This window comes from Punctularia strigosozonata (genome assembly GCF_000264995.1).
Source record: "Punctularia strigosozonata HHB-11173 SS5 unplaced genomic scaffold PUNSTscaffold_4, whole genome shotgun sequence".
Taxonomy (NCBI): domain Eukaryota; kingdom Fungi; phylum Basidiomycota; class Agaricomycetes; order Corticiales; family Punctulariaceae; genus Punctularia; species Punctularia strigosozonata.
The window spans coordinates 2,373,497-2,400,838 of record NW_006767436.1 but is presented as its reverse complement, the minus strand read 5'-3'; the positions used below and the strand labels follow the sequence as shown (position 1 = coordinate 2,400,838).

The following is a 27,342-nucleotide window of genomic DNA, read 5'->3' as shown; positions in this document are numbered from 1 at the left end:
TCGCCCACAGCGAACGAAGCTAGAAGACGACGATGCCACTGGACGCGTCGCATCCTAGCGCCCGATACTCGGGGGTCCTCCCAGCGCTCAGTGGATCTGCGGACCCCTGCGTAGATCTTGCGGCCCGTCCACACTGACTCTGGATCTAACCATTTCCGTCCGTCTGTGTAACGGACGGAAGACGCTTGTGCGGGACGACATATACAAACAGTTATTCAAGACTCGTTGCCTTCTATTTCTATCCTGCATCTATGACACGAGCATTCAAAACCCCATACATTCTGAAGCCGCTCCCGCCTCGCGAACGCGTCCATCTCTTCAAGTTCTTCTAAGCTCAGGTACGATATGAACAGCTCCTCGTCTTTCTGAATTTGTTTGGACGACCTGAATTCCCATGCGCGACCAAGCCGATCCTTCGTCCCCATGTTCGGCGCGCACGAATGATTGAAGAACGAGGCGTCGGGCCAAATTCCAAATCCTAGCATTTCGGCGGTCGAATCTCCCGGGTGACTCCAGATCCCGAAGCTGTTGTGTACGTCTCGACTCGCTATTGCCCGAAAATTGCGCGGAGTGACAAACGGCAACAGTGCCCGGGGAAGTAGGGCCAGCATCGTTTTATAGGACGAGAGATGACTCTGGAAGTGTATCGGCGACCGGTAAGGCTGCGAGACTAGTTCCAAGTGGAGCATGAGATTGAACATCTCCGGTCGAGAGTAAGCTGTCAAAATGCCGGAGAGCAATAGAGCCATCGTGTCCGGGAACGGTGGCAACGATAATGCATTGGCGAGGGCTCGGCGATGATTTTTGGTCGGTGCCGTCGTAGACCTCGACTCGAGAATCTGCATGCCGACACTCTCAGCCTCTTTCCAAGCCGAGTTTATCTCCGCCTCGTTTGGTTTCGGCTCAGCCAACTCATCTGGTTTCTTCCCCGCCTTTTTCATCCACGTCTCCACACAAGACCACGCTTCTCTGCCCACGTTGCCCAGGTCGTCCTCCCAGTCCGTTTTGCAGCGATCAGAGCAGAAATACGCCAACGGCCCGAGCACTTTCTTCGGATGATCGCTGGTGATCTTCCACGTTCGTCCCGAGTCGTAAGCAAAGCACCACGAGCAAACTTCTTTACGGAATATACGATAGATCACGCTGGCGGGAGTAGGTTTCGTCGTGTAGACTAGCGTGCCGGCTGGGATGTCTTCGTTTGCGAACACCCCTCGTCCTCCCGCTGCGCTCTGTCGAACCGCAATCAATGCAGACTTGATGGTCGGTAAGGAAATAGGTGTGGGGAGCGGCTCAAGAATTATGCTCGACATGAAGCTCGTAGAGATCGAAGCAGCGACGCTGAGCTGAGTACGAAAAAAAGAAAAGGCACTGCCACTGATTCATGCTGCACCAGGATGTCGCGATAATCATTGTGTAGATACCAGGCAGCCATTTGACAGTAGGAGGTATACATTGTATGCCATGCAAGTAAGGTCAAGCGTGAGTGCAAATGCAGAGACGATGAGGAACCGAATGTTGCAGAATCCAAGAGACGCGAAACTCAGAACGGGCCAACTCAAAGACGAAGCACCCCACCTTCACACGGTCTATTACCAACCCCCTTCCATATCAGCAAGCATGGTTGCTTCTTCCCGTCCAATATTTGGCCTATGCTCCCTCGCGCCTCTATCTCGCGCTTACCATGCATAAACGTCCGCACAAGAGCTAGAATTCTTGTCTACTACGGTCTCCGAGCTACCTCCTCGACGTCGGGCTCGAGCACGTCCCCTGACGCGGATGGAACCTCGTCTCCAGCGCCGGCCCGTGCCAGTGACAAGCTTTTCGCCGATGCTGCGCGTGAAGAGGCTGAACTCGTTTCGAACCCTCCTCGCCCGCCCAAACTACCTCTGGAGGTGATCAACGGCGGCCACCCGAACTGGACCGGCGAGGAGAGCATGGAAGATGCGGTCCTGAGGATGCTCATGGACAAGTACAAGCCGATGCGCACGGGGAACATCAGGAGCGCCGAGGATAAAATACGGGCTGAGCCTCCGAAGGTCGCAGGGAGGGCTACAGAAGAGGAAGAGGTAGAGTTAAGCATGGAGGAGACCATCGCTTTGGCCAAGGCAGGGAACAGCGCCGCTGAAGCAGGAGGGTCGGTCGTACAACAGATGATCGAGAAGGTCGAGGGTCTAGATACGGTACCGCGAGTGCAGGAGAAACTCTCGCCAGCTGAGATGGCGAATGTACCTCTGCTACAGCCCGTTGAAGGCCATCGACCCTGGATGACTACTTACAAGGTATGGAAATCACCGATCAAACGTCATACGCATCTTAGATTCCTTCCGTCGCAGGCCCCTTCGCATGTCGCATCAGTCCGTGTTGGCCACTTCCCATCTCTTCGCACAAGCCCGACAAAATCCATCGCGCCGGGAGACGAGAAAGCCCTAAAGAAAGCGCGAGAATTGAAGAAACGCACGCAGGTCGTCACGCGCTTGACCGATGCTCGAGAAAGAACGTTGGACTACCGACTCGGTATGCGCCATCCCGGAGGAGGCGCCGGCGGTGGTCGAGCGAACCCGAGCTCACTGAAAGGCTGGGCGAGCCTAGTCGAGGAGAAGATCGAGAGTGCGCGCCAAGCAGGTCACTTCAACAAAATATCCGGGCGAGGCAAGCCGATCAAAAGGCATGACGACGAAGGCAACCCGTTTATTGCTCGCGAAGAGTTCCTCATGAACCGGATCGTACAGCGGAATGGAGCAGCCCCTCCATGGGTGGAGTTGCAACATGGTAAGGTTATTCTCAATGTACTTCCGTCCTTCACTGATTATACTTCTTAGAGCTGGAATCTACCCTCGACTCTTTCCGTGAGATCCTCCTCCAATCTTGGACGAGGCGTGCTGTTCGCAATATCACTGCCAGCACCCCTCCTGCATTTCTTCCCTCCACGCTCCGCAAGCTGGCTTCTTCCCCGAATCTCTCCGCCGCGACTTCTCTACGCGATAGCTCCTGGGAGCAACAGGAGAAGTCGTATCACGATGCCGCGATCAAGGAGATAAACGATGCCGTCAGGCGGTACAATGGCATTGCTCCCTATGCAGTGAGGAGAGCATACCACGACAGAGAACAAGAACTACGGAGATGTTATGAACGATGCGGCGAGGCGATCGTGAGGGAGTTGGAGGAGAGAATCAAGGTCCTTGGGAAGGAAAGCAAGCGGGTCGGATGGACTGAGGACGCGGGCTTGGGGCAGAATGGTGGACCGCAGGTTGAGGTGATTCGGATTAGGGATGTGCTCCGGGGCTGGGTGCAAAACCTCGCGCGACGCTTCGGAGCAAGGAGTGCTCGGGAGTGAGAGGCCGTTTCGTCGCACCTCGGACGCGGACGCGGACGCGAACACTCCATCCACTCTGACCCCGCATCATTCGACGCGGTTGCTTCTGACAGTCCAGAACGAATGCATCAAACCATGCAAGACCACGCATCCGCGCCAGAAGAGGATACCCTTACGGAGCTGGTCACTTGACCACATACGATTGAAGCACATCCCTTCCCTCCCTGTTTATTCTTGGTGAATGCTGTGGACGACTGCTTGCGCGATCAAGCGAGGCATGCAGATCATCTGGACGTGGTTCATTCTGCACGGACTTGGTGTCATTGCACCGGAACGGCCAGCCATGTGGTTATCGCGAGGAGATGAGTCGAAGGCATGAGCGCTGGCAAGAGTGTTCACAACCCATACAGCGCCCCGCACGTTTATGTTACGTATCATATTGCGTTGTACTTTGTCGAGACATGCAGACGCACAATGGTAACCACGCCATAGAGACGACCGCGGGAGAGCGGGGCGACGGGGCGCGCCTCATGTTTCCCTCGTGGGTGCCATGATCTAATCGTTCGCGAGCACTACAATGGTCACCCCGCTATAAATTCGGGAAGGTCCCCGATTTTCTCCCTCAGCCCGTGCTGCTACCGTCCCATCCTCGTCGTTCTCGCCCACGGCGCTCCGGTCCCCTCCAGCGACCCCTCCACCCCGCACGACCACCCTCCGGCTCCGCACGCCACGCGCTATTCGTTCTGCTCAAGACGTCCCGGGTCATTCCGCTCACCACACAACAGCTCAAGATGAAATTAGCGCGAGCCCTCCTTGTTCTCGCCAGCGCTACCGTTGCTCTCGGCTCTGGCGTAGTCCCGTATGGCACGGTGTCTACGACGACGGTAACATCGTCTACCGACGACTCTATCATCGTGCGTCCACTTCCTCCTCGTTTTCCTGCTCCAGCTTACACGGGAAACTTGCAGCCTGGTGATATCGTCGCCGTAAACCACGGAGCATACGGCCGTACAGAAGGTCTCGTTGTTGGTTCACACGTCGACTACGCTGTACGTTGTTGCCCCGTTCCAGGATCCTCTATGTTTCTCATAGATATTCAGGGACGGCAAGTGATTGAAGTGCAGCTGGACAATCCCACGCACGAGGTCTACCATGCCTGGTACCCCGCCGTTACCCGTGTCAAGCGTGTTGTGCACAACCGTCTCCCAGCCCCAGCGAAGCACCGCACCATCGAACGCCACGTCTACTACTAGACCTGGACTTTTGACCCATCGCTTTCCTATGTCTACTGGACGAACGCGGGGCAATCGGGCCATCTCCAGCAAAAGTTGATGGTCCGTGCCGGCTTCTAACATAGAACGGCTTGTACTCGCCGTTCGGTCCATGCTTCGTCGTGCAGCCGGAGTAATCGACGGTGCTCCGTCGACTGAGGAAGGTGGTTGTATAATTTATTCAAAACAGTCTACCGGACGGTCACAACACACCGCGATATCAAGGGCAAGGAGCTTGTATATTCTACGCATCTGTACATAGTTTAGATTCTGGGGACTCTCGCTCATACTTATATTGTTATTGGCTTCTCGCTCCATACGCTTGCTTTAACCCAAGGATGGTTTCGGAGCGTGACAAAAAACCTGCCGCTGAGATACTGGGAAGTATCGGGTCCAATCGTGCGCTATTGATACATGCAGTAATACGCTAACATAGATGAGCGGAGCTAAATCCCCCAGAAGCAAAAGACAACGGAAACGTCGGGGTCATTGTGCGTGCACAGCGGGCGGCGTGGTCGACACTATGGACTGCTTCCTCGGTGGAGGCGGCAACGTCCGCCCCTGCGCCTGGCTCTGCGTCGTATTAGATAACGCCCGCGGTCGCTGCGACAGCTGCGATAATGCGGGCGAGGGCGAGAGCATGGCACCCGTCGTATAGGTCGACTGCGGAGGTGGTATAGGCAATGGCCGGCGTTCTGTCCTGGAGGGGGGCTGTTGGACGCTTTCATGGGTCATATGGGACGTACGGCTACCCGCCCTCGGACGTCCATTCGCCGTGCCGGGGGACGGTCCAGCCCCATTATGCATGCGGTATTCGCTCCCCATTTCTACTGGAGATGCCGTCCTTCGAGGTGGAGTGGATACGCCGCTGGGGTTGGCGGGGCTACCCGCTCGGCTTCTGGCCTGGCTGAGGGACACGTTCCGCACTACGCGGGGAAGAGACCCGGCGCGCAGGGGAGGAGGATGGAGAGGTATCAGGGGGTGCGCGTTGGGATAGACAACGCCCGAGGTCAACGCTGGGGTAGGGGACGTAGAAGGTGAGGACGGGGGTGTAGGTCGAGCCATCGTCCCGTTCATTATCGCGCGATTGGTAATGGACTGAAGATTGGACGAAGCGACTACGGTCGGGGTTCTCATGGCAGATCCAGGGGGCATGTGTACGTGCGTGTGGGCGGAGCCGGCGCTAGTGCTCCCGGCGTCGCCGTAACCCGCGAAGTCTGGCGCCTGCGGACGTGGAGGTGTGGGTGTCGGAGGCTTGATTGTCTCCTCGCTGCTCCTAGGAGTTGTCTCGACAGGCCGATGAGGAAACTGCGCTCGCGCTTGCGGGAGGGCAATGGGTTGCAGCTTCGCATCCTCCAGCGACCGCTGATGCGCTGCATGCGTGGGGACAGAAGGCAGAGCCGAGGGTGGAGCGGGAGCGGGCACCGGCACGAGGACACGTTCATAGTAAATCATGAACGCACCTCTGCCCTCCGAAAGGACAGTCTCTATACCTACCTCCCTCACATCGTCGTCGCTGATCCTGAGCCAACCACATCCTGTGCCTGGAAGTCCCGGTTGCCCTGGAAGTCCCGCCTTCTCGTTGGCAGTGATGACGTCGTCGCTCTCCCTGATCAAGCCATATGCCCTACAACGCTCGCACTGGCATCCCAGGGGGCATTGCTGTATTGCCGGATAAAACCTCTTTGATCCAGCGGAAGGGGGGCGAGGTGTCTTCCGATAGCAAACATAATGACCGTACGAATGGTCGCCGTAATGGCACACAACGGCCGAAAGTCGATAGAGAGTGCGCGGAGGTGGTGTGCGAGGTCGGGAAGGAGATGACGACGAGGAAGAGGAGGACGGCGCAGATGAGATAGGGTACGTGGGATTAGTAGAGAGAGAACCAGAGGTGGTGAAGGGAGTCAGATCCAGGATCTCGGGGAAAATGACGTGGGTGTTGTTGCGGCCGGCGTAATAACCATAGTGTATCGAGCGATTGAGATGAAGAGCAAGGATAGGAGGTGGCTGAAGGTCATCGTGAGCATGTAAAGATATAAACGCAGGAGTGCATTGCGACGTACTCTGGCAACCATAGCTTGTTTGGTACTCGGGCCGCTGATCACTTTCTCCATCTTCACTCCGTCGATATCATCCTCTATTCGCCCTTCCTCAAGAGCAGCCCGGACACGCGCCTCGAGTTTCCTCGCCTCGCGTGCCCTCTTCCGCGCCGATTTCGTAGCCTTCTCGTCGCTATGGACGACCACCGACAATCTCTCCACTTCCTGCACGAGCTTGCGATGGGTAGCGACCATGGAACACCTTCTACACACGCAATCCGTCAAAACCTCCAACTTCGTATACTCCGCTATGCAATCCTCCACCCTGCATGCACCTCCGCCAGCGGTCGGAGGAGGAAGGGCCAGCTGCCAATTGTCGAAACCGAAGTGCATCACGGCCTCGGTATAGCCACATTGCATGCAACTGCGTCGGTTGGCAGTAAGCCCCTCGAAGACGCTCCGGCCTACTTCACGGCCTATTAGATCCCCATCTTTTGCGAGTGCTAACGCACTCAGACCACGGTCACGGCGGCCTTCACGATCGACGGCGAGAGCCTCCTCTTTTATGCATTCGGATATAAGTTGAAACAGTTCCTGAGCGTCCTGATGTTCGCGTGTAGCAAACAGAGAGCGTTGCTTGGCTGGTTTGGACGTAGCAAGGGCCTGAATGATCGCATGAGGGCGAAGGGAAGAAGGAGATGATGTGGGTGTGTTAAGAACTAGGCCCGCATGAATTGACTGATCCGACAACGAAGAGGTGACGTACTGCGCAGCAGATCACAGAGAGCGTCGACAATGGGGGTAGGGACATCGAGTGCTTCCGCTTTCGCGTGTATAGCGTTCAGATATGGTTGCAGGTAACAGAGAGACGCCATTGCCTGGGCTCGGATAAGGCATAGAAGACTTGGAAGGGAAGAATTTACACACTTGAAGGGTGGAGTCCATGAAGCAGTAAGTCCCGGATATGTTGACGAGGCCAGGATAATAATGGAAATCGCCTCCAGTTGACTGCCGTGCGACTGCGTGTGTGATGCTGAGCTACGTGCCTGTGGCGATATACACCTCGAGCACATACCGGAACCATTCTGAACCACCTGCTCTGCTCTCGTACGCGGTTTCTTCTTTATTTTCTTCCGCTCCGAGGCCGAATCACGACTACCATGCGAGCTCGACGATCGGTTCCATAGGAAGTTGAGGCCGAGTGTCTCGAGGACCATGCGTGCGGCTTCCAGTACAGCGTCAAAGATTCCAAGTACGTGTTGGTGTGCGGAGAGTACGATGATCGGGATTAGGACAACAACGACGAGGGGTGCGAGCTGCTGAACTACGGGCTGGGACGCGAGAGTTGCCAGGTTGTCCGACCAGGTCATCTGAAATCAGGCAAGGCGGGCGTCCATGGACTCACGACGGCGGTGTTACGCGGGTTGCACGTAGCGGGAACGGAGTGGGTGGGTGTTATGGGTCGGAGACGGAGAGTACAGCGACCCTAGAATATAGCGTCGCTCCAATTCGCTGGCTGCAGCTGAGGCTGAGCGAGCACCGAGCAGAGATGAGCCGCGTCATGGCTGTCCGTATTCACTGCCTTGCACTGATGGTGGGCTGAAGTATACATGCATAGGAGCCCACCAGCATCTGCAGAACTGTTCTTGCGGTACCGGTTGATGATACTTACTGGGTTACATCGTTATTCATCTCTACATATATACACAGCTTTGGCACTGGGGGCACCACCCACAGATATCGCGTATAGAGTACATACCACTTTATATGCTCAATAATGTTCACAGATGTTCAGCACACGACAGAGACCAGCGAAAGTGTGAAACTACAGACACGAGAGGTCAGTACCTGGTTTGCTGCTCCCGATTTGAACGCACACAAAGGTAACAGAATTGAGAGGCCTCTGCAAGGTATATTAGAGTCATTCTCCGGAGAAGCGGTCATATTTCCCAAGACGTACGAAAGGCCACAGGACCCTGTATACGAGATGCGTGGACGTATAATCGGACGTCACATCGAGATCAAGTATTTCACCATGCTGCTATGTTTGCTACATTACTGGCAAGTTCCGCCTGTTCAAGCAGGTTGAGCTTAGTTTAGGTCTCCGATACTGAGGAATTACCACGAAGAAGAGGATGCCTGCGGAACATTCGATCTTATTCACTAACGGCAGCTGTGATGTGGAAAACAATACTGACCGTCCCGATGTAGCGTCATCATGAGCGGAGAGTATCGTCCTTGGATTGCTTGTTCTAATGCCGAACTGGGCGAGCCATGCCTGAAATAGGTCTTCAACGTGGCCACCGTCAAACCAAAGGCAACCGTCTGTAACGTCAAGCTATTCCCTCCCGCACGATAAGGGATTTGCAATGCGCAAAATCAGCGGCCCACTCACGGGGGCAGCCATAACACCCACTGAAATTATTCTGCATCAGACTGCCTTTGCGCTCGTGTTGGAGCATCAAATCGCTCATCATCCAACCTGATGAAGCCGTCGGAGTCAGCACAGCGCCCGCACACTGCCTCTGATCAAATTCCTTTACTTGGTAAAGGGCTCACGCAGGATCCTATCACTTCGCGGAACACAAACATCATCTACACATGGAAAGCTTAGCGCTCAGGAGATGGCGCAAGAGGAAAAAAAAACCAATGCTCACTTCCACCAATGATAACGCCCCAGATGATCAGCGCCTCAGTCAATGCAGCATACAGTGCAAATGCTACGCAGAGCGCAACTAGGACTTTTCGGCGTTGAGCCCATAGTACCCACACTCGAAGGAGTACCAGCACTGTCGAGAAATCAATGGCGTATCATATGAACAAACGGGGATATCAAACCGTTCATTGATGCGAGCGATAACCACATTAGGATACTGGTCAACATTGTCGCCCAGAAACAGAACTGTCCCAAACCGTCACTTTCGATGCCGAAAGGCAAAGAATATAGGCTTGCTGATACGGCCTCGAAGACCAGTAGCCGCCTTGCTGGGCTGATACTAAAGCAAGTAACCCTAGGTTTCCATAGCGGCTCTAAAGGAAGAAGATGTTGACGAAGGACCTCCTTCCCTGCCATATGTAACGTATCTGGGAGGCGAGTGATCGGTCAGAACACGCCTGCGTAAACCCCAAAGTACGAAGCGAATTTTGGCTGGTAGAGTGAGCACGTAGTCGTATGCCAGCACAGTAAATCCAGTAAAACAGAGATAGATGTGTCCGAATCAATAGAGCATCGAACGCGTAACACAGAGTTGTCCTTTGCTCACCGAACGAGCTGAACATCATCCAAAAAAGCCTGGGTCTATAGGGACATCTGACTCCACCCCCCAACTGGACGATTGCCGGACAGGCGTGCTTTCGGAGGCCCATAAGTGATTCGCATCCCGAAGAAGTGGAGTATTCAACATACACAAGGGATCCATTGCCCATGACCGTCGCGGTGCATGGGCTGCGTATAGAAGGGGAGAGGATGTCCGAGGCACAGCGATGCCCGTCGGTGATGATCCGGGGCACGACAGACGTGAGCGCGGAAGGGTGTTGAAGCCAATAATGGGACGGATTATAAGTGGTACTTAGTGTGCATGGCGCGTACTGAGACGGGAACAGCATCGCGTGCGCTGAGTCCTGACCTCGGGACCGACTGGATGCTGGGTCGAAGATCGAGGTCAGGATAATATCTAGAGATTCGGGCGTTCTCCAAGGAGCTGAAACGGAGGTGCGCATAATACCCATGTCTTGAAGTCTGTCCACCATTAGTATCGACGAGCCCACCACCAAACAATAATATTGTCGGCCATAATGTACAGACACGAAATCGCACAAATGCGATTGATCGTCTCCGGACACGCCGCGCGATCGAAAAGCACGCTGAACGTGCCTGAATCACACGACGACCAGAGTAATCATCGAGTACTTTGCTTCCGGCGACGTTATACTCGGATACGATAGTCGGACACCGACAGAAAATTCCGTCTATGTATACCTACCTACCTACCTACCCATCAATGCCATCAGGCGCGGCAGAGATAACGTTTGTGCCAATGTAGTTGTCAAGGCGACTTCATGTCCTTTTGCGAAAGCGCACAGCGAAGATGTGGCGTCATACTTACATACAGTATTTCCTTTCCGTCATCCATACATTCTGAAACTGTCAACCGAAGGCATGGATAATTGACCATCCCTATGGCTACCGATGTTGGTCATTCAGGCGTCATAACCAGGAGGAGCTTCATCGGGGATCGGAGGTGGAGGCGGAGCATCTGCGGCATATGAAGTACTTGGGACAGAGGCTGCTTGAGTTGGAGGGGGGTATTCAGCTGAAACGACATTTCAGCTACTCGATCGCCGTGTTGATCGCCGCAGCATTTGCACTTACGGAGAGCCTCTTCGTCGAGCGCAGCCTGCCGTTTCATGTAAATCGCACGTTCGCGTGTTTTCTCCAACACGCTGACGAATCCAAACAATCCCTGATCCTTGACGCGGATTTCGGCCTTAGTCCCGTCCGTGAGACCACCTTCGGGCGATGGCTTGATGTCAATTGTAACGTAGTTCGCGCCAAAGTATGGTTGTTCGAACTTGGTGCTCAGTATCGAGTGCAGAGGCACGGAGAGCGACTCGAACGATGCCGATGGAGCAGCGACGAAGATCAACTGATAGAACGAAGACATGGCGAATACAGAAGAGTACACCTTAGCTCATACTCCTACGTGAGGGGCGACGAACGTTGCGCACGCGTTGATCGGTGAGCCAGAGGCGCCCAACCTCCTTCATCTTCTTGCTGCCGCCTGAGCCGCCAGAAGGAGCGGACCTGGATGGTGGGGCATCTGGCACGATCACCGTCAATTCAACGTTCGTTTCTAGCGTTGTTATGGTAGTTTCGTGGGGTAAAGGTACAGGAGTCCGTTCCGGACTGAGCATTGTCCAATTCAGCGACATGGTGCCGGTCGGACTGGGTGTATCTGGTCAAGTACAGATACGATCACGTGCATGCACTTCTTGATCACCCCCGCGTTCGAGGTCGTTCTCCAACCGCGTCTTTCATGCAGATAAGTGAAATCGACTTGTACCACTTTCTTGTACCTCTCAGAGCAATTGCATCAAGGACCGAGAAATGTTGCTCATCTCTCATCACTCCTCCAACCCACTTGAAGGATCTCCCAGCGCAAAGCGACGACGCGTTCACTCCGCCAAAGTACCCTCTTCCGAGGACCCGTTACATGGTTCCAACATAATGGACATGGAGATGTATCGTCAACACCTTGCTCCAATGTTTCCAAAGTTCGCCGCCATACAGGCGGAAAGGGAGCGAGGCGCCTCGGCCACAGTTGACCTCGACGAAGATGGCGACGTGGAGGAGGACGAACGGGCTATCACCGAAGGCCACGCAGTCAACTTGGAAGAAGATGAGCAGCCGAACCAAGAATCAGATGAGGAGGAGTACTCGATTTTGCAAAAATCGCCGGAAGAGCAGGCCGAGATCTTGGCGGAAATACGGGACTTGAACGACTCCGTACCACAACTGGCGGATTCCTATCGCATCGTAGACAGACTTGGAACAGGCACGTTCTCCTCGGTCTATAAGGCTGTTGACCTCCGTTACGAGCTCTTCGACAACACCCCATGGCAAGGTCGAAATTGCCCGTCGTCTTCATCCGCCTTTCACCCGACGCAGCCCGCACCGTCTTCAAACAAGGTATTCGTGGCCATAAAACGTATATACGTGACAAGCAATCCCGAGCGCATTCGCAATGAAGTCTCGATATTGGAGGACTGCAGAGGGTGCAGGCACGTCAGCCAACTCATTACCGCCTTCCGGCACCGTGATCAGGTGGTGGCAATAATGCCATATCATCGGAATGACGATTTCCGGGTTAGTCTGGCCTGTTCCACCGCAAAGTGATTGTCCTAACCAACCTACTACAGGACTACTATAGGCAGCTCCCTATGCCATGCATTAAAGCATACTTCCGTTGCATGTTTCGCGCATTGCGGGACATCCACGCGAGACAAATCATTCACCGGGATGTGAAACCAGCCAACTTCTTGTTTGACCCAGCAACTGGTCTTGGGACGCTCTGTGATTTCGGTTTAGCTTGCGTATGTCCGTTCTTACTGGTTACGACAAGGCAGCTCACTCGCTACGCCAGAGGGTAACGGGCCCCACTATGCGCCTTGGTGCTTGTCTACACGATACACCATCTCGCGCACATCCTCATGGCAAGAGATGGCTATCGTACTTACCAGTTTTCTGCTCTGAACCATGCTACAGGGAGGTTGAAGAAGTTGTCTACGGCCGACGTGGAACGTGTGAAGTTGACACAAAGGGAGGCCAGACAGAAGAGTTCCTGGGCGAGTGATAGAGTCGGATATCCAGATCACGATCAAAGGTACTGAAGTCTTGTGATGTGCCTCGTCTATACGATTGACGATTGTTACAGACCGCATTCGAAGGCAAACCGAGCCGGTACAAGAGGGTTTCGCGCCCCTGAAGTGTTATTGAAATGCGCTGACCAAAGCGGAGGTTGGCCTCCATTCCGGTCATGATGGAGCTCGAATGCTGACGAATGGCGTTAGCCATCGACGTGTGGTCAGCGGGGATGATTTTGCTGTTCTTCCTTACTGGCAAATTTCCTCTCTTCCAGTCCAGCGACGACATTGAAGCTTTGATGGAAATTGCTGCTATCATCGGGAGAAAGCGTATGGAGCGAGCTGCAACCCTGCATAGTACGGAACTTGCACTAGATTGCATACCATGTTTGCTGACAGTAATTTAGGTCGAACGTTCTCGACCAATGTGCCGTCGATCACCCCAGATGGTATCAAGTGGCGGGAGTTCGTTCTCCGGCAGAATCCCAAGGTCATGGTATCGCCAAAGCGAGATCCTCGCTTCTTCCCTTACACACAAACGTCAAGCATGGCTGACGAGCGAAGCCATCCGCCAACTTCATCTTCACCTTCTTCAGGTTACAATACCTACCACGTTTCATCCTCGCGATCACCATCACCTGTCAACGATACCGACGGTCATGCGCAAGACGTCAATCTTGCACTAGACCTTGTCGAGTTGTTGCTCGAGCCGGACTGCACGAAACGCATCACGTCGCGGGACGTGCTGTACCACCCTTTCTTAGCTAATCCTGAGGAACCGGAGGATGACGCGTGTTTTCCCCACCCATTCGGCGAAGGCGTGTGCGGTGGCTTGCATTTCAAGGACGAGGTAACAGATGAGCCGTGTGTCCGTGTGCAAGTCAGCTACGACGGAGGTGACACCTGGGAGACTACAGTCAGGCGGTTGGCAGCTGGAGAAGGGATCGCTATCGGGAATCGACCATGCGAATTCCACGAGCAGGAATTTGCGTCTCCTGACGACTGATTCGCTGCAGCCACTCTCCGTAGGCGCCCGCTGGCATGTGTATCCTATGTACATAAGTAACGTAGTCAAACTGCACTTCAGTGCTGCCACGAGCGCCACCATGGCTCGATCGTCATCTCGACCTTCTCCCAATTTGCTCCCGCTGCCATTTCCCCAGGCAGTGATGCCCGTAGAGGCTCAGCCTTCCGCCAGACACGCTTATCCCACCAGCTACCCAGCAGGGCCTGGGGAATGGGTAGTTCTGGATTATCCAGAACCCATAGGCGACTCCGTCCCAATCTACGACTTCCCTTCACCGCAGGCCTCCGAGCGCGGTCTGGCCGACTCTCCACGACATCCTGGCCAAGACCACCAGTTCCCCCACCACATCTTAGCTGCGCACAGCACAGCCAGTTCACAGAGGTCTTCGCCTCACACATATGACCTCCCACAACCCAGAGTCGTCAAGGCGCAGCGGAGTACAGGCAGCTCGGCACGGAATTCCGCCCATACCGTTCTCAGTGACCCCTCTATACCCCCCTCTGTTTTGACCCTAGGATCTTCCAGAGGTGCTCCCGCGGTACCGAACCTCAACACATATGAACACCAAGTTCTCGTCGTTGGCCCTCCATCCCATGAAACCTACCGTTGCCTCCTCTTCTTCCAAGACGGGCAGCTCTACATTATCTCTACCCCGCGCCTCTCTAGGAGCCCGAAGCGCACTGGAATAACGTCACGAACTGAACTCTTAGGCGACCTTCGGTGCTCGTACGACATCGGGGGAGCTGTGAAGCAAATTGTTGCGGTAGACCCAGGATGCATGGAGGACATGCATCTTCTATTCAGAGCATTGGAGGACCATTATGCGGCGTCGACTGCCCCCACTTGCCCTATATACCTCGCAACGCTTACAACACCTTATCCTAATCTCATCGAAGATCCCACCTCTTATACAACAACTGCGACCTCATACGGGTATCTGTGAGTTGTGGCCGGCTTCTTTTGATTGGCCAAGATCCAGCTGATCATGTCTGTTCCAGCGCGTAGCTACAACCACTCGCATATTCTGCTTTCTTTCCCCAGTGGATCTTGTTGGATTAATATGATACCGTATCGGATCTCAGAGAGGCCAACACCGTGCCGTGCTTGTATACCTGTCATTCCTGCACTAATTGGCGTAATCTATTGCCGCGACGTACACTTGCACATCTCCTTCGGACTTTTGAGACCAGATTTGCGAAAACAAAACGGCCCAGATCTACAAGTTTGTTCGACCTCAAGAGCGCCGCACGATCGGCACAGGTAGTGACCGTTCCGTGGTTGGATTATGCGGGCGGGCGATGCTATAGTGATTTATTGTGCACTTGGCGCATACAATGCAGAGGATTCACCCCAGAAAGATAGAGAGCTATTTGCGCTTCGTTTTCTCGTCCAGTTCTTGCTCGTTCGCTGCGAACTTGATATTTGCATAGGTATATATACGCACTGGTGATGCACCATTTCAAGGCACTCTGGCGCAATGGCTAGCGCATCTGGCTTCGATTACCAGATGGCACCAGAAGGCTGCAGGTTCGAGTCCTGCGAGTGTCATTCTTTTATCTTGTTTTTTTTGCAGTATTCTCTTGTAAACCGACTTTTCTCTGCTTTCTTACGGTGTCTCTGTGATTCCACCAATACGCAATTTAACGGTAGCGGGGTGGAGCGTATTGATCCGTGTCAATCGACCTCCCATCCACTGTGATTCTGACTTTCGCCCGGTTCCATTCCATGATTGCAGAAATCGAGCATGCGCTAACGATGCATATTAAACGAAGTTGCTCGGGTACAGGTACTCCTCCAATCCAACGAAATTTTCCTTGATACTCCTTGCACTGACAAACCGATAGAAAATGCTGACGCTACCAGCCTTGTCGTTCGTGCCTGAAGCGCGTCCACCACCAAATGGTTGTTGCCCAACGACCGCGCCGGTGCACTTTTCGTTGTAGTACATATTTCCCGCTGCATTGCGGAGCTTGTTGGTAGCGAGTAAGAGGGCGGAGCGATCCGTGGCGAAGATGGCGCCGGTGAGACCGTACGGCGAGGTGCTGTCGATGAGAGCCGCAGTTGCCTCGTACTCAGCGTCAGGGTACACATAGACCTGCAATCATTCCATAGTTGTCAACCTGGACCATAGTGGTAACGCAAGAGCTCACAGTCAAGACAGGACCAAAGATTTCTTCCGTCATAGTAACCGACTTAGGGTCCTTGGTTTGGATGATGGTAGGCTGGACAAAGAATCCGGTTGAGTCATCAGCTGGAGGTCATGCGTGAGTGAAATTGTCATTGACGTAAAGTAAGAACCATACCCGAGCCGCCAATAAGGATCTCGCCACCTGCATCCTTGGCCTTTTGGATGTAGCTCGTGATTTTGTCGAACGCAGGCCGGCCGCTAACGCAGTCAAGATGAGAAATCGGCAGTCCAGACACAGTAGAGGACGTACATAACAGGGCCCAGATAGTTCTGGAAATCAGTAACGGGACCAACCTTGATCTTGGCCGTTTCGGCTAGGAGCGTATCTTTGAAGCCGTTCTCCCAGAGAGAGGTAGGGACGTATAAACGGGACAATGCTGAGCATTTTTGGCCTGTATATCCAGGAAATCACTCTCTTTCCTAATTCGCATACACAACGGTACACGGAACACGAACCTTGGTACTCAAATGCACCACGGATGGTCTGCACGACAGTGTTCTTGATTTCTGCGCTCGAGTGTACAAGATGGAAATTCTTGCCACCTAGTCACACAAATCGGATATCGAAACCATACCAAGGAAAGCATGTGAGTTGCGTCGCTCACCAGTCTCGCCCACAATGCGGGGGTATCCCTTGTACTTGTCAAGGTTTTGCGCGATATCCTTCCAGAGCTTTTTGAAGACGAAAGTACTGCCAGTGAAGTGCAGGCCGGCAAATGACGGGTTGTCGATGCACTGGCCGACTACCTAAAGAGGGTGTCAGAACGAAAGAGATGCGAGGTAGCCTCCTCTCATGTACCTCCTCAGCAGGTCCAGGTACGAACTGGATTACACCGGGCGGAACGCCAGCTTCGGTAAGGATTTGGTGGGTAATGTAGTTCGCATATGTAGCCATGGGTGACGGCTTCCAGACCACGACGTTGCCTACAAGTGCAGGTGCGCCAGAGAGATTGCCACCGATGGCAGTGAAGTTGAAGGGTGAGACGGCAAGGACGAAGCCTTCGAGGGCACGGTATTCGACACGGCTACAGTGATAACAGTCAGGCAGCGGTTCGGGTGGAGATGTCATTACTAAAGGAGAAACTGACTTCCATGAACCCGATGAGTTTTTGGGTGGCTGCTGCGAGTACAACTCCTCGACATACTTGACGCCAAAACGGAAGAAGTCGGCCATCTTGGGGAGTGCCTGCATTACCTTCCGACTTCAGGTTCGGCAAGGTATCGCTTACCTCCGCTGCAGCATCAATTTCAGCTTGCCATGCATTCTTTCCCTGTCCGAGCATGGTCGCGGCGAGAAGCTTGTACCGGTATTTGCCAGATACGAGGTCTGCAGCCTGCAAAATTGAGGCTTCGATCAGTCCGCGCGGAACAGGTGGATTTCAGACATAACGTACCTTCAAGAAGATTGCTGCACGATCGTTCCAGGGCAAGGACTCCCACTGGGCCTTGGCCGCCAGCGCGCCATCAATGGCGGCGGCAACCGTAGCCTGATCGGCCTCGTGGTACGTGCACAGGTGCTTAGCATGATCACCCGGAAGCGTCTGCTTTGCGAGTTTGCCTGTCCTCACCTGACATCCAAGGGTAAGAGGAAGAATCAGGATCTATCCTCGCAGCTAACGTTTATACACCCGTACTGGTTTGCCATTCACGACGCAGGGGACCTCGACCGGAAGTTCTTTCTGTAGATCTGCAAGGGCCTGTTCCAGTGCCTTGCGCTCAGGGGCTCCCGGGGCATAACTTTTCTGTGGGTCGGGTCGAACAGTGAGCACCGAGTCCCGACCGCGTTCAAAGCGCTCACCATAGGCTCATTGGCCACCTCCGGGACTTTAAACGAGGCGAGCTGTGGTACAGACATTATGATGTATGCGAGGAGCTATCGATGTCGTCCAGAAAGAATATTATAGTAATAGCTCGGATGGCGCACGGCGTCCCGTTCATCATGGGCCATGCGGTCGGATCTTATCTCGTCACGTGCTCGGACCATTGCCCTCGGCCCGCCTGATTTGCCCTTCAAATTCAAAAAATCAGGTTTGACACGCTCGCGATAAACGGTGGGCGAAGGAGAAGAGAATCATCACTGGCTGTACCTGCAGCGGTAGACCAGAAGATGATCCGCATCAGCCGCTGCACAGACGAAAATGATGCCAGGCTCCAGCGCCACGAACGTGCCATGAAGGCGTCAGAGGGCCGCAGTACTCAAGTCATGTAAATCGCATCAATGGGCATATTACGGGCTTTTACAGTGGCTCGATATAACGTCCTGGCATTGGTAAAGGGTATCAGAGCGTGCCCTTAACAACAAGCACCGAAACCGAAGTGGTAAGTTACCTACCTTCATCCTAACACGGGTCTATCTCCTGCTCCTTTGCCGCTCGCGGCTCCGACTGCTCCGTTTGTTGCGATCCCGTGGCGGTGGCGAACGCGATCTCGATAACTTCCGTTTTCTGCCATCCCTCTCTCCGTCCCTGCTTCGGCTTCGCCTTTTCCTCGGCCGATCGTCCCTATCACCCAAGTCAAACACCATGCCGTAGTCGTCTCCACGCCCTCGGCCACCGCCCGATCCTCGGTATCTGCTAGTCTCTTCCAAATCGTCCCTACCACCATATCCTGAACGACGCCCGCCTTCTTCACGTTCCCCTCTTCCTCCACCCATCCTCGATCCCATTTTCGGGTTATTTGACCATGTATTATTGAGCCGCGCAACGGATTGTGAGCTAGAGCAGGGAGTTCAGTCTGTGCCGTACGGCTCTTGGATGGGAAGCCTACGCACAAATCTACCCATATCCGGCGGTCGTCCACCAAAACATTTTGCATCTTGAAGTAAGCCTGAGACCCGACTCTTGTCAGACTACCGAACTCTTGGCTGGGGACTTGATCGCACCTGTTCGGCCTGCTCGCGCTTGTCAAACTCGATGAATGCATACTGCAGCGAGTCCCCCGTCTTCTTGTCCCGTATTACCTGGCAACTCATGATTGTACCGAACCGAGAGAAGATCAACTCCAGATCTTCGTCTCGAGTCACCGGATTGAGCTTGCAGACGAAAAGAACGTTCTCTGGGGGGCGAACATTCGCGAACGGTAGGTCGCCAACCATCTCGAGCGTCAGCGCAGATGCGCGCGCGGCCGCTTGTCGCCGCCGCTCTTCTTCCTCTTCTTCGGGAAGGGTCGCGAGGGGGTCTTCATCTTCCGCAATGCGAGTGGAGTTGTCCGGTGGGCGAGTTGGAGACGAAGGTGGCTGTATAAGGCCAGGTGGGTCCGGGAATGGGTCGTCTACCCGCCGAAGCAGAGATTAAGACATCACTGGCAATGCACAACCTGAAGTGAGGACGCACCAAGAATGACGACGTGGCGTATACGCACATCTTTGAATGGCCTCCCTTGGTCGTCCACAAAAACGTCGTTCAGCTTGTCCAGTGTCTCGAATCCTTCAACTACATGTCCGAAGACGGCGTGTCTCCCGTCGAGGTAGTCAATGTTGTCCGCAAGAGTGATGAAGAATTGGCTCCCGCAGCCTCCTTTAGTTCCATCCTCCAATGCAGGCGCAATGGCCATGGAGACGGTTCCTTTATGGGTATGTTTAAGCTTTGGGACGAGTTCAGGCGTGAAGTAACGGGGGCTCGACTTGTCGATGTACGACCAGATACATTCACCGCCCGTTCCAGTCGCAGTAGGATCACCTGTCTGCGCGAGAAAATCCTTAGAGACTATGTTCCAATCAGTATGCTTCCCCCAGATGGGAAATAGAATGAGACGCACCGTTGAAGAACGCGTTCAAGTTATAATAATACATTTTGCATAGTTTAAGAAAGTTCTCGCATGTTTTAGGACAACTCTCGACCTCGAGGTCTATAACAATGTCCCCGAGGGATGTTTCGAACAGGACAGACATCAGCAATAAGCGGCTGCCCAGCCTGCTGAATAGGGACGGTGACGAAGGGAAGGGGCACGGTGGCTGAAGCGCGCCTCGAATCTTTCCTTCACGCTACAACCATGGCATGCATATGCCTTTTGTTTACATTCAACACGAACACTGCGTCGCGTCCAGGAATGTATGACAAGTACCATCATCGGATCCGATCAATACTAAACCAGATCCGTGAGCGCGATACGCGCGATGGTGTCAATTGATGATTGACCGAGCCTACTCCGGGAGCTCACATCACTCGCAAGGTAGGTTTTCTTGCCCGTTCCAGGTATCTACGTTCGGCCCTTGTGACTCCCTTGACGACCTTTGCGAACCCGTCTCTGCCTTGTTCATGACGATTTTATTATAGCCACCCACACTATTCTTCTCTGTGCTGTGGTTTTGACGCTTGAAGCTCGGTTGCCAAGCCCTTCTTTAACCTCCGGTTGCAGTGCTCGAGACTCTTCCTTATCGCGCTATATGACGCCCGCGGTGCGCTGGTCATCGATGAGATGGCTGAGAGACTTCTCCCATAGATCCGCCATCGGAGTCGCCTATGAATAGCGCCGTAACGTCGGCGTAAGGAGCCTTCGTGACCTCTCAGACGATGCTCGTGCTGACGCGAGAGTATCTTCCCGCCCTGCAACAGAAGGGGTTATAAAGCGAGGACGACATAGTCAACCTGGTTGAGTTGTTACCCAGGCAGAATGAAGCTCGCAAAGGCTCTCTCTCTCCTTACAGGGGCGGCGCTCTGCAATGCCCATTTCACGATGCAGTACATCTGGAACAATGGCGTATGTGACTGCAGTGTCGTATAACACCAGCTGACCGGGTCACTGCGACCGTGATCCAGCTAGACGAAGGTCAGAATACAGCCATTCGTGTCCCGCCAAACAACAATCCCGTCACCGACGTGACGAGCACGGATCTTACTTGCAATGTCAATGGCCTCTCCGGTACGGGTATCTCAACCGTGTCCATCCCGGCAGGATCGAATGTAAGTATATCTATGAGTTTGTCGACTCGATGCTCCCTCATGTCGCACTACCACGATCTCCTGCGTCAGATAACGTTCGAGTGGCACCAACATGCCCAACGGACCGGTGAGGACGCGATCTCCGGGGGCCATAAAGGTCCAGTTCTTGTCTATATCGCCAAGGCTCCATCCTCGGCGGCTTCGTTTGATGGCCAGGGAGCCGTCTGGACCAAAATATACCAGTCCGGTCTACTCGACGCCTCGACCCAGCAATGGGCGACGGATGTTGTGAATGCGAATGGCGGTAGGTATACGATAGTTGATGCATTTCCCCATGCTTAGACACGGATTTTCCAAGGCAAGCACAGCGTCGTAATCCCAGCGTCCCTTCCGGCTGGAGAGTACCTGTGAGTGTTACGGCATGGGCTATTGATCTACCACTTACAATTGTTGGCACATAGCCTACGCGCCGAAATTGTGATATCACTTTCACAATCTAGAAGCACTTATCGCTGATTCTCTACCTCAGATCGCACTACACGTAGCACAATCGTATCCGGGCGCGCAATTCTACATCGGTCAGTTCTCTGATAGATGCATCAGCATGCATGCATCATGTATTCAGACATCTTGTTTATTTCCTAAAGGATGCGCTCAGGTCAAGATCACCTCCGGCGGCACCGCTTCTCCTCCTACGGTCGCCCTTCCCGGAGCCTACAAACCCACTGACCCTGGTATCACGGTATGCAGCAGGCCGCGATGGGGTCGATCGTCGGCTGATCTGCGCTACGTTAGGTTAACATTTACAACAACCTGCAGTCGTACACATTCCCCGGCCCCGCAGTTTGGTCTGGATGAAAAATGCCGTGTTACCGATGAATCCTCTTGTACGACCCTCCTGTATCGATGGTAGGCTCTCTATACAACTGCGGTGAATCGTAGATCGCCCCTTGTTCCCCAAGTCAGCTTCATGTAACAGAGACGTCAAGAAGAGATATCGTTGAGTCGTCCACGACAGCATGCTCGATCACTGGGTCGCAGTCAAGATGAAAGGTCATGTCCCAGTGTGTTAGAGCATCGCGATTCGAACGACCATGAGATCGGCAGACACCCGGCGTGAGGCTTGCGATCCGGACTTCCTCATGGGTTATGTGTAGCTCAACTAGGTTTCCAAACCGAATCACATCGTCTCATCGAGCGTAGATCAATGTTGCGAAAAACAGGCCAACCCCTTTATGATGGGTTCTGCTGCACTGGTGCGACGACATCGAAAGCGCAGTATGTTCTAACGCATCGCACGCCGAGCATGGCAATTTGACGCTTAACAGGGCAGTGCCCGATATGCGAGTTGATTCCAAAGGACCGTCCTGAGCTTGGCCTTTTCAGGCAGCGATTGTTTGCAACTCGTCCACAACGTGAGATGTGCCCGTTCGACAGGGAGTCAAGGTCGTAGAAGCTTCAATAGTACGCGTGGGAAAGCGGACGCGGTGATTAAATCGCACGCAGCTGCCCCGAATTGCTGTTGTCGGGAGTCTGCTCTGTACCATGACGGAGACCCTGACTCCGTCTGCGGTCGCGGACGGGCCTGATATCAACGAGATAGAGGACCAGCCGTTCCTCAGGTTTCCTCCTTTTCCCCCAGCCCCTCCGGCCGTGACTATCATGCCGTTCAGCGTCTTTGTTCCGAAAGGTATCGTCATCACCGACGCGATCGAAGGCGCATCGGATGCCGTCGAGGTCGATGGCTTAGGTATACCCACCGTTGCGTTGCGTACCAAACACGCCGTCGACGGTGCCGCTGGTAAGAAGAAGAAAAAGAAGAAAAAGGGACAGGCGTTCGTCGGCGATATCCCTACGCGCCCTATCCCTTGGTGGGAGGCCTGGGCCGAAGGAGAGAGCCAACGCGGCCTCGCTTCGCGCCTCGATCCGTGAGCGCTCAACGCGCCGATATCCGTTGCAGCACATAAACTGACAAGAGTGGCATCGTGCAGCACTCTTGGCCTGATCGACAAGCTTGCCAACGTCGCCTTTGATTTTGAGAAAGGCAGAGCCTGGCCCCCCAACACGAGTGGGTTGCAGAACCTGTGGGATCAGGTACACGTCGCAGCTCTCATCGTGACACCAGCACGCCCTGATGTGCTCTACGCGTAGTATCGTGGATACATTGGGGTTCTCAGTAACCCCACGCCATCCAAATCCACCAACGGTGGCGATGACGAAGATGCGGATATGGACGATGACGACTCGGATTTCGGCGCAGGATTTGGGATGGGAGATGAAGCGTCTGCTCCTGCTCCTGCTCCTGCTCCTGCTCCTGCTCCTGCTCCAATAGCGACGCCTAGCATTCCAGCTAACGGCAAGGAAGAAAAGGCTAGGGCGCTTCCAGCGCACAGAGATGACAATCGCATGTTAGCCTTCATCAAAGACCCGGAGACGTCCATCAAAGTGTTCCTCTCGTCCTTCTTCAGAGACAAGGGCTTGATCTGGTAAGATCGTGTGCATCGCGGTGGGCAGCGGCTCACGGACATGACAAACAGGAGCGTACCGCGGTGCCGCGATGCTCCGAAATTGCTTCATTTCTTTCTGAACTTCATCATCCGGACGAAGGTGTTCCCCGGTATGGGAGAGCAGTTTGAGAAAGCTGCCGCTGTGGCGCTGAAGGCCGAGACGGAGTTGCCCATGACAAAGACCATATCCGAGCTCCTGCCCGGCGACTTCTCGAGGGCATGCACTACGACGTGGGGCTCTGTGACGGAGTACTACGAGCTCGACTTGGGCTTGGAACCGGACATACCGACGGCGATAAACAAAGGCGAAGATGACAACGCTGGCGGCGACGCTGATTGGACCGCAGCCGCGCCCGATGGTGAATGGGGCCTGTCCGATGGCCAGGGAGGCTGGGCCAACGACGCCTCGCAAGACGCCGAAGAGGACGGTGGGTGGGGGAACATTAAGCAACCGACGCTGGACGAACTTCCGGGTGCGACGGCGCTGCCCCGTACGCACGAACGGGGCATCATCGAGAAGAGCACGCGAAAGATCGTCCAGGTGATCAAGCCCAACGCGAAGATCCCCAAGAAGAAACAGGGCGAAATAGAGACGGCTGAGCAGGCGGAAGCCGAGCTCGATCGCTGCTTCGCAAAGGTCGTCATGGCCCCCTGGGGCTGGTGGGACGACCGTCAGAAGAGCGACATACGCTACCCCGCCATCCTGCCTCAGTCCAAAGGGGCGGTCATCATCGACGGCGAGGTGAAGGGAGAGAGCGCCGCTCATGCCAAACCTTTCCATCCGTGCGAGGACAGCGTCACCGTGCTCATGCCCGAGGCGGGCACGGAGAATATGCTTCCCGGCATGGGAGTTGGTGCTCTCTATCAGCAAATTGTGAGGAAGGACGGCACGCCGAGCGGCTATTGGTATATGGAGCAGGTGTATCAAGCGCTCCCGAGCTTTTACTGGCTGAACAGCGTTGATGATGAGTGAATAACACAAAAACTGCGCGTGTATTTGTATCGTCCGGGTTCCTTGATTCGCTATCGTTGTATGCTCTTCTTGCGCGAAGTCTAGTATGCTTTCTGGCTCTTCGAACACATCATCAAGCAATGCATCATCCATTTGACAAGTGGTCGTACAGGGACGCTTTGTCCCAATCGTACACATGAATATAGGTTACGCGCCAACGGAAGGTTCAATCTCGCCCACCAAGAGCGTGGCGTCCTTGCTTCCCGTGAGGACTGTAAGACAAGATGGGATGAGCTCGGAATTATGCTCTGAGAAAGGCGGAGTTACGCACTAACGGGCTCCTTTGGATGGAAATCCACGGCGGTGACGGTGCCCTTGTGTCCGGGCAACTAGAACCACTGTTAGTACGTGCTGAGCAGTCGGGTACAAAACCTTTCACCTTGTAAAGGACCCGCCCGCTCTCAACGTCCCAGATACACACCGTCCGGTCAGCTCCACCCACGGCAACTCTCTTCCCACCGTCGTCGCGGCTCCAGTTGCCGCGGAGGAGGGTGTTTTCGAAGCCCGCTGGTGCGCCTTGGAGAGAACGATGTATGCGGTTGGGTGAGGGCGAGAATGGACGGATGTCGTGAATGAGGGTGGTCGAGGAGAACGACGGGGAGAGGAGGTATTCGCCGTTAGGTGACAGCGAAAGCGATGTTGGCGTGTCGGTGTGACCCGAGAGAGTAGACAGCTCGGCTTGTTTCCTCAAATCATATATCTATGGAAAATGAGAATGAGGCGCGAGAGACAGCCCGCGCGACGTACGTGTATTTCATTGTCGAGCGCGCCTGCGTAGATGGTTGTTCCGTCCAAGCTCCAGCATACGCTCGTCACCGGGCAGCCGACGTGGAAAGTCGCAATTGCCTCCTTGGAACCTTCGTCTCCACCCTCCCACACCTTGACCGTGCCGTCGTCAGCCGCGGTTGCGAGGAGTTCAGTGCCAGCGCCGCCTGCTACGACCCTGTCTATGCTGTTGATTACGCCTCGGTGGGCACGTATGCGCCGGACGCGTTCGCCCGTGCTGAGGTCCGTGTAGATGATCGTATGGTCTGCTGACGCGGTGTACAAGAGCGGCGATATAAGAGACCACTGTAGGTCGAGGATGGGCGCCTTGTGTAACGATGAAAGGAGAGCATAGTTCGTGTTCGGAGGGTATGTGCGCCAAAGGGCTGACGTACGGCTCGTAAGCGCGGAATGCAGGCGCGTTCAACACGAGAACTCACAAACGCTTCGGTCGCTTGAGCATGCAGCAATGTTTTGTCCCGTGGGGTCAAACCTGCAGCTGAGGATCTCGGCCTGGAAGGATGTGGGTATAAACAAAAGGCTCCAGATAGGCTTTCTTGCGGCTACATACAGAGTGCGCGCCAGACAAGCTGACAATGGGCGCGTCCAGGTTACTGGTACGCTTCACGGTGCGGATGAGGGCCTGTTGCCGCGCATCATTAGATGAGGAGATTGCAAGCTGGGTCTCGGGTTGTGGGCTTCCGCGCGCTCGCTTGACGAGAGCTCCCGACTGCGATGGCGAAGCAGACCGTTTTGACATTGTGAAGGTGCAGCGTGCGGTGGCTCTACGCTCGTCCAACGGTCCGTCAGAGCAGGAGAAAAGCACGGTAAGGCTGTGCGGGCGTCTGTCCACAAACTACTAGCGCCGGTACGAAACCTACACGAACGTTGATATTGTTTGTCGTATTCTGCTCAGCCCAAGTTCACCTAACATCCACGGTCCTGGACCCCCTTATCAACCTCTCTGCCCACATTGACGAACGCATATCATATTGCCATGCCGCGTCGACACAGCAAATCATGACGTCAACTGGATGTTCAGCGGCGCCCCTCTTGGGCCTTGGCTTCAGCGTCACCCGACATCTCTTTGCCCATTCGCCATGTCCGACAGAAACATCGAAGACGGTCGTCAAGCGCTCCTCAATGCCGGCCATACCGTCGGTGCGCGCGTGAAACGCACCTGGGAGGGCTTCAAAGACTTTGCCCTCCGTGATAACGTGCTGGAGGTCGCCGTCGGTCTAATGTAAGGGCACACTTCGCGTTTCCACCCGTCAAGCGCAAATAGAAACTGATATATCTTGTTCAGCCTTGCGGCAGCGTTCACGAAGGTTGTAACCTCGCTGGTCTCGGACGTCATCCTTCCCGTCATTTCCTTGTTACCGTTCATCAGCCGCAACCTACCCGACAAGTTCTGGGTGCTGAAGAAAGGTCCCCATGCATCCCCAAGGGGACAGGGCTATAATACGCTTCAACAAGCGAGCGATGATGGTGCAGTGACGCTGGCGTATGGGTGCGTGCCCTCAATGCCCATCTGGTGGCTCGAGCTAACGAATCTCATATATCCAGTATCTTCATTGACAACATCGTCAACTTCATTGGCATCGGCATGGTGCTATATGGTATGGCAAGCTTCTACGGATGGGTCTCGCACGACTCCATCATCACGCATACTCGAAAATGCCCCCAATGCCGTAAGACGATAAGTGCAAAGGTATATTTCGACTCGCCGTTTGATATCGTTCAGTATGCTTACCACGTTGCGCATAATCCACAGGCCAAGCGATGCGCGTTTTGCACGAGTTGGACTGATGGTCGTGATGATCAAGAAACGAGCGCCCTCTGAGTGCACTGCTGGACATGTTTTCCGAACGAGACGAGACAAAATCACCAACAACTGCTTCTCCCAAATGCAACGGACATCCGTTTACGCAAACTTACGATCTGTATTCATAAACGCTGGCTCTAAAATCAACCGCA

The 27,342-nt window shown here is 54.3% G+C and overlaps 13 protein-coding genes and 1 non-coding gene across 14 annotated transcripts; 8 read left to right on the top strand and 6 right to left on the bottom strand.

The window, feature by feature from the left end:
* Window positions 1-215: 215 nt before the first annotated feature.
* On the bottom strand, window positions 216-1,035 carry PUNSTDRAFT_101047 (uncharacterized protein; the record flags this gene model as incomplete). Its single annotated transcript, XM_007382508.1, has 1 exon — window positions 216-1,035. The coding sequence occupies exon 1, from the start codon at window positions 939-941 to the stop codon at window positions 216-218; it is 726 nt and encodes a 241-aa protein (XP_007382570.1). The 5' UTR covers window positions 942-1,035.
* Window positions 1,036-1,649: 614 nt separating this feature from the next.
* PUNSTDRAFT_101046 (uncharacterized protein) lies at window positions 1,650-3,801 on the top strand (the record flags this gene model as incomplete). Its single annotated transcript, XM_007382507.1, has 3 exons — window positions 1,650-2,279; window positions 2,334-2,769; window positions 2,820-3,801. 3 exons carry the CDS (start codon window positions 1,650-1,652, stop codon window positions 3,332-3,334), a joined length of 1,581 nt encoding a protein of 526 aa, XP_007382569.1. The 3' UTR covers window positions 3,335-3,801.
* Window positions 3,802-3,953: 152 nt separating this feature from the next.
* PUNSTDRAFT_101043 (uncharacterized protein) lies at window positions 3,954-4,916 on the top strand. Its single transcript, XM_007382506.1, has 3 exons — window positions 3,954-4,227; window positions 4,282-4,362; window positions 4,414-4,916. Exons 1-3 carry the CDS (start codon window positions 4,105-4,107, stop codon window positions 4,564-4,566), a joined length of 357 nt encoding a protein of 118 aa, XP_007382568.1. The 5' UTR covers window positions 3,954-4,104; the 3' UTR covers window positions 4,567-4,916.
* Window positions 4,917-4,946: 30 nt separating this feature from the next.
* On the bottom strand, window positions 4,947-8,135 carry PUNSTDRAFT_119857 (cysteine proteinase). Its single transcript, XM_007382505.1, has 6 exons — window positions 7,699-8,135; window positions 7,551-7,642; window positions 7,390-7,501; window positions 6,648-7,342; window positions 6,266-6,591; window positions 4,947-6,211 (listed from the first exon to the last, which is right to left on the bottom strand). Exons 1-6 carry the CDS (start codon window positions 7,991-7,993, stop codon window positions 5,071-5,073), a joined length of 2,661 nt encoding a protein of 886 aa, XP_007382567.1. The 5' UTR covers window positions 7,994-8,135; the 3' UTR covers window positions 4,947-5,070.
* Window positions 8,136-10,819: 2,684 nt separating this feature from the next.
* Window positions 10,820-11,555, bottom strand: PUNSTDRAFT_64772 (uncharacterized protein; the record flags this gene model as incomplete). The annotated part of the gene is made up of 2 exons (XM_007382504.1): window positions 10,820-11,269; window positions 11,352-11,555. The coding sequence occupies 2 exons, from the start codon at window positions 11,553-11,555 to the stop codon at window positions 10,820-10,822; spliced, it is 654 nt and encodes a 217-aa protein (XP_007382566.1).
* A 331-nt stretch (window positions 11,556-11,886) lies between these two features.
* On the top strand, window positions 11,887-13,425 carry PUNSTDRAFT_64925 (kinase-like protein; the record flags this gene model as incomplete). The annotated part of the gene is made up of 7 exons (XM_007382503.1): window positions 11,887-12,489; window positions 12,543-12,716; window positions 12,767-12,852; window positions 12,893-13,006; window positions 13,058-13,140; window positions 13,194-13,343; window positions 13,394-13,425. Coding segments are annotated over 7 exons (1,242 nt in total), but the record flags the coding sequence as incomplete, so codon positions are not given.
* A 667-nt stretch (window positions 13,426-14,092) lies between these two features.
* PUNSTDRAFT_133107 (uncharacterized protein) lies at window positions 14,093-14,956 on the top strand (the record flags this gene model as incomplete). Its single annotated transcript, XM_007382502.1, has 1 exon — window positions 14,093-14,956. The coding sequence occupies one exon, from the start codon at window positions 14,093-14,095 to the stop codon at window positions 14,954-14,956; it is 864 nt and encodes a 287-aa protein (XP_007382564.1).
* Window positions 14,957-15,476: 520 nt separating this feature from the next.
* On the top strand, window positions 15,477-15,561 carry PUNSTDRAFT_t44. Its single transcript has one exon. It is a non-coding gene; the product is annotated as a tRNA-Arg (tRNA).
* A 184-nt stretch (window positions 15,562-15,745) lies between these two features.
* Window positions 15,746-18,115, bottom strand: PUNSTDRAFT_101032 (delta-1-pyrroline-5-carboxylate dehydrogenase). Its single transcript, XM_007382501.1, has 12 exons — window positions 18,000-18,115; window positions 17,836-17,943; window positions 17,596-17,769; window positions 17,431-17,535; window positions 17,290-17,375; window positions 17,001-17,226; window positions 16,807-16,948; window positions 16,658-16,744; window positions 16,452-16,593; window positions 16,317-16,399; window positions 16,164-16,264; window positions 15,746-16,108 (listed from the first exon to the last, which is right to left on the bottom strand). The coding sequence occupies exons 1-12, from the start codon at window positions 18,054-18,056 to the stop codon at window positions 15,776-15,778; spliced, it is 1,644 nt and encodes a 547-aa protein (XP_007382563.1). The 5' UTR covers window positions 18,057-18,115; the 3' UTR covers window positions 15,746-15,775.
* Window positions 18,116-18,422: 307 nt separating this feature from the next.
* Window positions 18,423-20,128, bottom strand: PUNSTDRAFT_142908 (cyclophilin-like protein). The gene is made up of 6 exons (XM_007382500.1): window positions 19,958-20,128; window positions 19,534-19,905; window positions 19,083-19,471; window positions 18,972-19,027; window positions 18,534-18,915; window positions 18,423-18,461 (listed from the first exon to the last, which is right to left on the bottom strand). Exons 1-5 carry the CDS (start codon window positions 20,088-20,090, stop codon window positions 18,552-18,554), a joined length of 1,314 nt encoding a protein of 437 aa, XP_007382562.1. The 5' UTR covers window positions 20,091-20,128; the 3' UTR covers window positions 18,423-18,461; window positions 18,534-18,551.
* Window positions 20,129-20,812: 684 nt separating this feature from the next.
* Window positions 20,813-21,939, top strand: PUNSTDRAFT_154782 (uncharacterized protein; the record flags this gene model as incomplete). Its single annotated transcript, XM_007382580.1, has 8 exons — window positions 20,813-20,899; window positions 20,959-21,102; window positions 21,172-21,385; window positions 21,440-21,488; window positions 21,543-21,558; window positions 21,611-21,659; window positions 21,729-21,823; window positions 21,877-21,939. The coding sequence occupies 8 exons, from the start codon at window positions 20,813-20,815 to the stop codon at window positions 21,937-21,939; spliced, it is 717 nt and encodes a 238-aa protein (XP_007382642.1).
* An 804-nt stretch (window positions 21,940-22,743) lies between these two features.
* PUNSTDRAFT_112822 (uncharacterized protein) lies at window positions 22,744-24,561 on the top strand (the record flags this gene model as incomplete). The annotated part of the gene is made up of 4 exons (XM_007382499.1): window positions 22,744-23,009; window positions 23,073-23,175; window positions 23,233-23,567; window positions 23,619-24,561. 4 exons carry the CDS (start codon window positions 22,744-22,746, stop codon window positions 24,559-24,561), a joined length of 1,647 nt encoding a protein of 548 aa, XP_007382561.1.
* A 186-nt stretch (window positions 24,562-24,747) lies between these two features.
* On the bottom strand, window positions 24,748-26,125 carry PUNSTDRAFT_65474 (WD40 repeat-like protein; the record flags this gene model as incomplete). The annotated part of the gene is made up of 6 exons (XM_007382498.1): window positions 24,748-24,812; window positions 24,872-24,929; window positions 24,980-25,300; window positions 25,348-25,751; window positions 25,806-25,878; window positions 25,937-26,125. The coding sequence occupies 6 exons, from the start codon at window positions 26,123-26,125 to the stop codon at window positions 24,748-24,750; spliced, it is 1,110 nt and encodes a 369-aa protein (XP_007382560.1).
* A 340-nt stretch (window positions 26,126-26,465) lies between these two features.
* PUNSTDRAFT_133101 (ion channel) lies at window positions 26,466-27,208 on the top strand (the record flags this gene model as incomplete). Its single annotated transcript, XM_007382497.1, has 4 exons — window positions 26,466-26,608; window positions 26,672-26,875; window positions 26,932-27,076; window positions 27,140-27,208. 4 exons carry the CDS (start codon window positions 26,466-26,468, stop codon window positions 27,206-27,208), a joined length of 561 nt encoding a protein of 186 aa, XP_007382559.1.
* Between the last annotated feature and the right edge of the window lie 134 nt (window positions 27,209-27,342).

Bases quoted from the DNA above. Each gene is read 5' to 3' on its own strand.
- PUNSTDRAFT_101043 (XM_007382506.1), top strand. From the start codon at position 4,105: ATGAAATTAGCGCGAGCCCTCCTTGTTCTCGCCAGCGCTACCGTTGCT. The intron at 4,228-4,281 runs GTGCGTCCACTT...GGAAACTTGCAG, and splicing joins CTACCGACGACTCTATCATC to CCTGGTGATATCGTCGCCGT. The intron at 4,363-4,413 runs GTACGTTGTTGC...ATAGATATTCAG, and splicing joins GTTCACACGTCGACTACGCT to GGACGGCAAGTGATTGAAGT.
- PUNSTDRAFT_101032 (XM_007382501.1), bottom strand. From the start codon at position 18,056: ATGTCTGTACCACAGCTCGCCTCGTTTAAAGTCCCGGAGGTGGCCAAT. The intron at 17,770-17,835 runs GTACGGGTGTAT...CTTGGATGTCAG, and splicing joins GCGTCGTGAATGGCAAACCA to GTGAGGACAGGCAAACTCGC. The intron at 16,745-16,806 runs GTGAGCGACGCA...TTGTGTGACTAG, and splicing joins CCGCATTGTGGGCGAGACTG to GTGGCAAGAATTTCCATCTT.
- PUNSTDRAFT_142908 (XM_007382500.1), bottom strand. From the start codon at position 20,090: ATGTCTGTCCTGTTCGAAACATCCCTCGGGGACATTGTTATAGACCTC. The intron at 19,028-19,082 runs GTGCGATCAAGT...GTCGGGTCTCAG, and splicing joins AGCGCGAGCAGGCCGAACAG to GCTTACTTCAAGATGCAAAA. The intron at 18,916-18,971 runs GTGCGTAGGCTT...TCCCTGCTCTAG, and splicing joins CGCCGGATATGGGTAGATTT to CTCACAATCCGTTGCGCGGC.
- PUNSTDRAFT_119857 (XM_007382505.1), bottom strand. From the start codon at position 7,993: ATGACCTGGTCGGACAACCTGGCAACTCTCGCGTCCCAGCCCGTAGTT. The intron at 7,502-7,550 runs GTGTGTAAATTC...ATCCGAGCCCAG, and splicing joins TCATGGACTCCACCCTTCAA to GCAATGGCGTCTCTCTGTTA. The intron at 6,592-6,647 runs GTACGTCGCAAT...GATGACCTTCAG, and splicing joins AACAAGCTATGGTTGCCAGA to CCACCTCCTATCCTTGCTCT.